This window comes from Zea mays, chromosome 3, assembly GCF_902167145.1.
Source record: "Zea mays cultivar B73 chromosome 3, Zm-B73-REFERENCE-NAM-5.0, whole genome shotgun sequence".
NCBI lineage: Eukaryota > Viridiplantae > Streptophyta > Magnoliopsida > Poales > Poaceae > Zea > Zea mays.
The window spans coordinates 144,987,883-144,997,429 of record NC_050098.1 but is presented as its reverse complement, the minus strand read 5'-3'; the positions used below and the strand labels follow the sequence as shown (position 1 = coordinate 144,997,429).

Below are 9,547 nucleotides of genomic sequence, written 5' to 3'. Positions count from 1 at the left end.
AGGAAAAAGTAGTGAGCGAGTAGCGTGTAGGGATTCTCCTTTCAAAAGTAACTCTTAATTTATGCAGAACTATACCTTTTTCCGCTAAAATGATGCTAGATGCTACATTTTTCATTCATCAATTCAAGTAATGATAGGTCAGTGGTTATATTGTCTTTTATAGTACATAGACTGATGTATATGTGATTGATGACCATCATGTCATTTGATGTATATGTGTGTATGTCAGCCATTGTGTTGTTACTTTTATTTGCAGGTTTTGAACTCTCACCATGCGGGGGAGGTGCTGCCAAATTTTTTTGTTGACAGGCTTGTGTTTTTTTGCAAAGGTCTTCCTTACCGTTGTGGGTCTGTCTGCACCATTTCATGTCATCACTTCACCGACACGCCATAGCCCTGCTAGTCTGACTCAATCGTCACCATATGATTATATAACCTCTATTTCCGCATCATGGTCATAGATCACGTAACCCAGTTAGGCGTCTCCCGTTCGAAAGAGAAACAGTGTAGATATGCAGCTCTTTGCATACCTGTAAATGTATATGTTTCGAATTGTCCACATTTTTAGACAGCCCGCGATTGTGTAGATGGGATTAGTTTCCATGCTCTACTCCGATCTGAGACAGAGTTTCAGCGTCACCTCCCTGTTGTTCTCGAATACACACTCTCCCTGCCAGGATGTGTATCCAGAGAACAACGGGGAGGTGCTGCCGAATTTCTGTCTCGGATCAGAATAGAGCATGAAAACTAACCCCATCTACTCAACAGTGGGTGGGATTAGGACATATCCTGACCTATTAGAAAGTAGTAATGTATTGTACATGCATTACATGATTATATTACACTATACTTAGTTATATGTGTTAGAGGATGGAGGGCCGTGAGTGGATGTACACGGGGCGCGTAAGAAGGGATGATGTCACCCATGAATGGATTACAAAGACTGATGCTTTCTTGGAACGAGCATTTGGTGAAGCTGCTAAAGGAGCGAGTCTAGTCCCATGTCTGTGCAGCAAATGTGTCAACAGGAAAAGAAAAACAAATAAGGTCATGGGAGAATATATTTGGAAGAATGAATTTATGCTATACTATACTAGGTGGATCTTCCATAGTGAAGTACATTGTCCGAGAGAGGAGGTGGTGAGACAACACATCGAGGATTATGATGCTGATGCCGGGGTAGCAGACATGTTGAACGACTATCATGAGGCACAGTTTGTCGTAGGATGTACAGAGGATGAGCTAGAGGCGACTGCAAAGGCATTCTACGACATGTTTGACGTGGCAGAGAAACCCCTTCACAGCAAGACAAAGGTTTGTCAACTAGATGCCATTATTGAACGTATAATGGCGTTCAAGTCACAATACAGCCTGAGTCGAGAAGCCTTTGATGGTTTCTTGACAGTTATTGGCATCCTACTTCTGGAGGATCACGTTCTCCAAAAGAGCATGTACGAGGCAGAAACTCCTTCGTGGACTCAAGATGACATATGAGCAGATACATGCTTGTCCGAAGGGTTGTATCCTATTTAGGAAAGAATACACAGAGGCAAAGTACTATTCGAAGTGTAAATCATTTAGGTTCATGGAGGTAGACTCTAGTGATGGACAGAAGAGGCAGCTCGACATCCCCATGACAATCCTACACCATCTTCCATTCATACCGAGGATCCAACGTATATACACGATCGAGGAATTCGCGAAATAGATAACATGACACATAAAGGAAATGATACAATCCTGACAAGATGGTACATGCATCTGATGGTGAAGCATGGACCCACTTTGATGCCATTCACCATGAGAAGGTCGTAGAGGCTCGTAATATATGTGTTGCGCTGACCATAGATGGGTTCAATCCCAATAGACTAATGGATGTCCCATACACATGTTGGGTCGTTCTTTATCCCCCTCAATATTGCCCCAGCATATGCTTTCAAAGATAGAACATATTCTTGTCGTTGATAATTCCTGGACACCTGGGGAATAAAATGGGCGTGTACATGGAGTGTGTGATTGATGAATTGGTCTGTGCTTGGAAGGAAGGGGTATGGACATACGATTGAGCTACGAAGACAAATTTAAAAATGTGTGTTTGGTACTAGTACTCCATGCATGACTACCCGGCGCATGGGCTATTTTGCGCCTAGTGTGTTCATGGCAATTTCCCATGCACAACTTGCAAGGAAGCTCTTAGGTTCATTTGGTTGAAGAAGGGTGGAAAATATTCGTCATTCGATAAACATCGATAATTTATCCTTCATGACCATGCATTTAGACTAGACATCAAGAACTTCACGAAAGGTGTAGTAGTGATAGACAACCCACCTACAATGATGACTGGTGCCAAAGTTCGTCAATAGATAGATGGTCTCATGGTCAATACAGAAGGTGGTTTTATGGGATATGGTGAGCAACATATGTGGACCCATAAGTTAGGCTTGACTCGGCTCCCCTATTATGATGACCTTCTCCTTCCACAGAACATTGACATGACGCACACTGAAAAGAATGTCGCTGAGGCACTTTGGGCAACACTCATGGACATTCCTGATAAGTCAAATGGTAACGTAAAGGCAAGAGTAGATCTGGCAGCGTTATGTGATAGACCAAACCAAGAGATGAAGCCACCTAATAGTGGAAAGACATGGAGAAGGCATAAGGCCGATTTCATCCTAAGCAGAGCCAGAGGAAGGAACTACTAGAGTGGATCAAGATGTTAATGTTCCCTGATGGGTATGCAGCTAACCTGAGTAGTGGGTGAACTTATCTACTATGCGAGTCTTAAGGATGAAGAGTCATAACTTTTATGTGTGGATTGAACAAATTATTTCGGCGATGATTCGAGGCTATGTCCCTAAGCATGTCTAGATAGTGCTTGCAGAGTTGACCTATTTCTTTCGCCGAATTTGTGCAAAATAGTTATCTCGGACCGTGATTGCAGACTTGGAAAGAATAACACCCATGTTACTATGTAAGATGGACAAGATCTTTCCACCCGGCTTCTTCAATCTGATGCAACATTTGATTATGCATCTCATGTATGAGGCAAGAATGGGGGTGTGCAGGGACGTTGATGCTATGCAATCGAGAGATGCCTAAAGACTATTCGAAAGAAATGTAGAAATAAATGCAAAATCGAGACTTCCATTGCAGAGGCATACACCTGGAGGGGGTGTCAAACTTCACAACAACTTACTATGGTGACATAATTCCGAGCGTGCATAATCCACCCCCTCGTTTCAATGATGGCGAAAATGAATCAAACCATAACATTATTTAGGGCAACTCAAAAGTGCAAGTGGTTTGACCACCAAGACCCTGAGACATGAGTGGCGCCATATCATACTATATCTGTTGATCAACCTTGATGAGGTGACGTCATACACGGAGCAAATTCTTGATGAATTCTGGCGTCGATCAAGGGATCCAACTCCACAGGAATATGATACCCTTCTTAGAAAGGGTGCGGGAAATGGATTGCCTGATTTCATTTCTTGGTTCAAATATAGGGTATCATACTTAGCTTGTCATTCGAAGTTGCTCTTACGTGCGAATAATATAATAATCTAGAGTGTTTGAACTTGCAGGGCGAAAGAGATATGTCTATGAGTGCCGAGTTGAGACAAGTAGCCAATGGCTTTGCATATATGGTTAGGACATTTTCTAGGTATGAGGTTAATGGATACCGTTTTTGCACAACAAGCTACGACCAAAGTCGGCCCAATAGAAAAACCACATGTTCTGGAGTTTTTATGCTCGGGCTTGACGAGGTCGAGTATTATGGGAACTCAATTTTTATGGTTCCAAACCTCTTACACTAGTGATATTCAAATGTCATTGGTTTGACTCTAAAGTGACGAGACGGACACATTCTAATATTGGGCTAGTAAAAATTTGACAATATACCATCTTACTAGGAGATGATGTCTATATCGTGGCCCAATAGGCCACACAAGTGTATTATCTCCCATATGCGTGCCAGACGAAAGAGCATCTTAAGGGTTGGGATGTTGTGTATAAGCTATCACCGCATGGTAAATTACCTGTTCTAAAAGATGAATATTATAACTTAGACCTAAACACATATGACAGAGAGTTCTTTCAAGAAGATGAGCTAGAAGGGTGATTTGAGATAGACTTAACCAAAGCGATCAGAATGGAAGTAGACGAGAAGGATGAAATGGTTAATGAGGAGGATGATGAGGTGCAAAATGAGAATGACTTAGAAATGCTTGAAGAATTATATTTAGGCCATGACAATGATGAACTTGCGCCTTCAGATGGTGTTGACTATGAAATGGTTGATACTTATGGTGAGACTTATGATCCGGCTAATCCTGACCTTGAAGATTATTTTTAACCGATGTAATGCTATATTTTATTTATTTCGCATCTATTTCTAAATACGTATTTTTTATATGTACTTATTTGCTTACTCTTAATTGTAGGTGATTGGACAAAGATGGTGGGCGGTGGGATGAGGCTGAGGCCGAGGACGAGGATGGGGAGGGGAAGGGGGAGGAGGACCACCCATACGACAGGGAAGGAGGCGCAACAGGATGATCACGTGCACTAGCAGGTGGACGACATGGCGTAGCAGGCCATTGTTGAGGCTCAACAGGAGGACGTCGATGCAGCGCAACAGGACGACGACGACGATGCTCAGTTGGACGACGATGAGGCACAATAGGACGCCTTGGGTTCTAGCACATTAGGTTCGGGGCGAGTCTACTTGCAAGGTCTCACGAGTCTCCCTCAGCGACCGATACTTGTGACAAGCGCTCGCTGATTTTGACCCGATGGGGAAAGGTATGTAACTTTAGATGTTGTCATTGCTTCTTCATATTACATGTTCAAATTTATAATTAAAACTAATACTTTTTCTTAATCACTCGGACAGGTCTTGGAAGGTTGTGGAGAATGCAAGGGGTCACAAACGCAACCCCAATGACATTGTCAGCCTTCTGTGTAGGGAAAACTTCCTTGGTCTTGTTGAGTATGCCGGAGTGACGAGCCTGGCCTATTCCTTCGACCACTACGCCGTCGCCCCCGATGCAGTAGATCTGGACGGCAGGAAATTCAACAACAAGGTGGAGCGGGTGAAGCAAGACTTGTGGGTAAGTGTTTCTCGCACTATATTGTTTAATATGTCGCATTCTTGCACATTCTTAAAATAATGTATGGATACCTCATCTTTGTATGTAGGATTTCTTCAGGTGCGAGCCTGGATACGAGGCCAGGGCGAATGTGGTGGCTACCGCAAGCTGTAAGAAGCTCGTCGTGGACATGCACTACGAGACGTGCATCCAAGCCATCATAACTTACTATGGCTCCGTCCTTGGAGACAAGGTCAACACGAAGGACGCTAGAACCATGTCATTGACTCAGGAGCAGTACTTGCAGGTAAATACAAAAAATTAATATTAATATTAAATATGCTTAATTTTATCTTCTGATATGTCGTGTACTTGATTTTTTGTAGATGATTCCTTATTGGTGTGCCATGTATCCTAAGTACTGGGAGTAGATGGTGCAAAGGTGGTGCTCGAACTAGTGGGACAAGGAACACAACGCTAGCCAGGAACGACATTTAATGATGTAAGGTCAAGGTAGTCGCAGCCTCAAGAAATACGCAGAAGCCTAGGTATACACTCTCTTTTATTTAGTCTATCTTTCAATTAGGCATGATTTCTAACCATCTCGTTGGTTTTCTCGCATTCGGCGTCACATGGTGGCCAACCTTGCTATACTCGATGTATGCTAAGGCCCATAAAGACAAGGCGACGTCCAACGTCACCTACAACCTGTAGGATGGGCCCAAGGCGTATAGAAACCCCGCCATCCACAGTCGCCTCGGTGAGTACACCACGATGGCAAAGGCAGTCGATGGGCCAGATTATGATCCGAGGACCAAGGACATCGTCAGAGATGTCCTCATGAGGGTCGGAGGAGGCAAGAGGCATGGGCGGTACTAGATTGTCGACAGGGCAATCGACTCATCCTCCACTCCCACTCTGTCTCAGGGCAAGCAAGGAGCATGAGCGCAGGCCTAGCCATACGACCTCAGGAGGATAGCTCACAACATCGCATCCAGGAACTCTAGGTTAGTTCTTTTGTGCCTTGTTATTCATTGAGTTATATAGCTTCTCTTTGCAGATTAGCAGAGGAGGGAACATATGGAGATGGAGGTGAGGATGAGGGCGGAGCGGGAGGCGGAGCGAGCGGTTCGCTTAGCGGATCAGCAGAGGATGGTGAAGATGTTTCAATACATGTAAAGCCTTGGCGCCTCACAGGGTCTTGCTCCACCACCTCCGTTGTTTCCTTCAGCTAACCTTGCTCAGTTCCCTACTCTTGTGAGTATCAAAATTTTAGTTCTATGTGATATATATTCATTTGTTCTCACACATGCAATCTCTCTCTATGTAGAATCAATCGGCAGCATCAAAACCCTCATGGTTCGCGTAGCCCTTCGCCAAACTAGTCCAACCGCCCGCCTCGCTGATTGTCTTCTTTTAGTGGTGATTGTGAGACTTGTGTGAGAAACTTGGTGTGAACTTATGTTTGTGAAAAACTTATGTTTGTGAGTTGGTAATATTTATATTGATGAAACTTGGTCTGAACTTAGACATGTTTGTGAAAAACTTGTGAGATTTGTGGTTTTTGTGAGATATATGGCCTCTATGAAGTATGTCATGATTCTGTGAACTTTGTGATGTATATTTGATATATGTTTTGTTTGTTTGGATGGAATAATAAAAATAAATAAAAAGAAGGTTTCTGGTCACTTTGCCGAGTGTTACTCTCGACAAAGAGAGTCTTTGCCGAGTGCAATGACCATAGCACTCGACAAACAAGGCATATCTAGGAACCATTAATGCTTCTTTGTTGAGCGTCATAGTCCTGACACTCGGCAAAAAGTCGCTTTGCCGAGTGCCGACCAACGCCCTCGGCAAAGGGACTGGCAAAGGAGCCCACTGGCGCTCCCTTTGTCGAGCGCCAGGCAGGTAGGCACTCGACAAAGGAGCTCCCTTTGTTAAGTGTCCTTGAGTACGCCGTCACGACGACTTTTCTTTGCCGAGCACTAGGTGGCACTCGGTAAAAACTTTGTCGAGTGCCCGAGAAAAAGTACTCGACAAAGAATTTGTTGTCGATATACAGTTCACCGAGTTCTCTTTGTCGAGAGTCACACTTGGGAAAGAGTTTGCCGAGTGTTTTCTGGACGCCTGGAACACTCGGCAAAGCAGTTTGTTCCAGTAGTGTCTGGAGGACTGGGCCGATCCAAAGAGAAGTTCTAGAACCGGACTGTTTTAGCTAACCTAAAACTTTAATTTTTTATATGCTTAACATTAGGTATAAGAGGTTTTAAAAATTGTGTATGGGTGGGGGGAGGGGGGGCATGGCACACCATCTGTTCAACTAAAGAAGTATGCATACATGATGCAATACAGATGCCACTAGCCGCTAGTGCCAGTGTGTGAAACTGTGAAACCATTGCCATGGCCCATGGCTCATGTGTGGGGACTGGAGACCGATCTAAGGTGGATATGGGAGAGTATCTTTGCACGCACGCACGCACGCATGTGTCTCCCTTTGCCGGAGCAGCAGCCGAGAGCCAGCCTGAGGCATAAGAACATGATGAGCTGTAGCCGCACGGTGCCATCCATGGCGTTTGACTTTCTATGAGCCGCCACCAGCCGGCCAGCGCGCTCCTCCGACCATCATGTGGAATCTCGGGGATCGGATCGGAGCAGAGCAGGTGGGAAGCCCATGATTTACTACTGTAGCTGTAGCTAGCTACCTGTTCATGGATCGGCCAAACACATTTGTTTTCCTGGACCAGATAAAAAAAAAGATACGTGTGTTGTTGCCTTGATGAGGAGATTAGGTTAGGGGACAGGAGGCAGAGAGGGAGGAAGCGTTTACAGGACGGGAAAGAAGTCGTCAGAGGATCAGACAGTGGTCCGGCCGGTCACAAACCCCAAATCTGACAGCGAGACAGACACTACTAGATTCGTTCAGCTGTACAACACCAATTGCAACTACTGTGTTTTAGTTAAACCAAGCTGCAGTGTTAGAGCAAGGCAAACCTGCATGCATTAGGTATACGAAGCACTCTCTTATGGCATTAGACAGAGAGAGAGAGAGAGAGAGAGAGAGGATATCAAGCCAAAAACTTGGAAGAAACATACATGTACCAGACATACTAGATAAAATGTACAGACGAGGTGACTGACAAACGCATACACGACTAGAGTCATGGATGATGATGGATCTCGGACGATACGTACTAAGCAGTGACAGAAATTACAAGCTAGCATGCACAAGGTACTACTTACTAACTAGTAGTAGATGAGAGAGATTCCCGTTTGTCAACTTAATCTGCAGCATGTGTTTTGTCCCACTAGTCCCAACCAAGCAGTCCCAGGCTCCCAGCTCCCAACGCCAACCAAGATGACGAGGGCTCGTACGTCTTGGCCGGAGCGAGCTGCAGCTACCTCCTCCTCATGGCTTGCCCTTGTGCTGTGTGTAGATGTAGTCGAGGTGCGCGTTCTGGAGCAGCCGTCTCTGCATGCAACCGTCGTCCTCGTCGTCGTCCGCCTCGCACGCCACTGCACCCTCCTCCACCTCCGCCGCCATCATCTGCAGAATAGCAGATATATAGCATGCATGGAATGGAAGAAATGAGCTTTGATTTGTATACATAGTCCACGGGGCAAAGGCACAGGGCTCAGGCTAGATGCTATGTGCGAATTCAGTAGTTTTTCCCCCCTTCTCACACCTCATCTCCGGAGATGGACAGCTCGTCGCCGTTGCCCACGCCACCTTCCTGCAGCGCCAGGCCGCCGTATGCAGCGGCAGCGGCAGCCGTGACGCCAGTTTCTGCAGACGACATGGCCAGTTCAGAGACGTTAGGACGAGCAGCTAAGGTGTACGCAACGCTGGTACGAAGGACGATCGATCAGCAAAGAGGTTAGAGCCGAGTAGTGAAGACGTATATATGTACCTCGGTGAACCAACTGAGCTGGGACAGGAGAAGGCGGCAGGAGGCGAGCCGCTGCTGAGTAGTGGAAGAAACAGACGAGGAGGAGGAGCAGGGCAGCAGCCGCGAGCGGCAAGGGCATGCTGCAGCTGCGCCGCCTCATCTCTGCCGCCGTGCCGGGCCGGTTGATGAACTGCTGAAAACTAGTGCTGCTGCTGCGCTAGCTGTCGAAGGACGAGAGAGAGAGAGAGGGGGGCTGTGTACGAGTTGGATGGAGTTCGTAGTGAGCGAGCGAGTGCTGGATGGCTGATGATGGATGCCTCAGTTGGTGGACTGCTGATGGTGCCGGCTGCCGTATTTATAATGCGAAAGCTGCCACCACCTAGCCTGCGAGTCGTCACGCGCGCGCGTAGATATTTGGAGTTTGAATACTTTTTTTTCTGAATAGAACGTATCGTTCGGCCAAATTCGTCGACCACTCCAGCAGACTTCCTCGCTGTATCCGTATTTAATTTAGCACGACTAACAACACTATACAATGAGACCGTACATCCGTCTCCTTTT

The 9,547-nt window shown here is 45.8% G+C and overlaps 1 protein-coding gene across 1 annotated transcript; it reads right to left on the bottom strand.

The window, feature by feature from the left end:
• Positions 1–8,177: 8,177 nt before the first annotated feature.
• On the bottom strand, positions 8,178–9,313 carry LOC100282380 (phytosulfokines 2). The gene is made up of 3 exons (NM_001155291.2): positions 9,008–9,313; positions 8,783–8,883; positions 8,178–8,643 (listed from the first exon to the last, which is right to left on the bottom strand). The coding sequence occupies exons 1-3, from the start codon at positions 9,144–9,146 to the stop codon at positions 8,506–8,508; spliced, it is 378 nt and encodes a 125-aa protein (NP_001148763.1). The 5' UTR covers positions 9,147–9,313; the 3' UTR covers positions 8,178–8,505.
• Between the last annotated feature and the right edge of the window lie 234 nt (positions 9,314–9,547).

Coding starts and splice junctions, on each gene's coding strand:
- LOC100282380 (NM_001155291.2), bottom strand. CDS start 9,146: ATGAGGCGGCGCAGCTGCAGCATGCCCTTGCCGCTCGCGGCTGCTGCC. Junction 8,884..9,007: donor AGCTCAGTTGGTTCACCGAG/GTACATATATAC, acceptor TGTCGTCTGCAG/AAACTGGCGTCACGGCTGCC. Junction 8,644..8,782: donor TGTCCATCTCCGGAGATGAG/GTGTGAGAAGGG, acceptor GCTATTCTGCAG/ATGATGGCGGCGGAGGTGGA.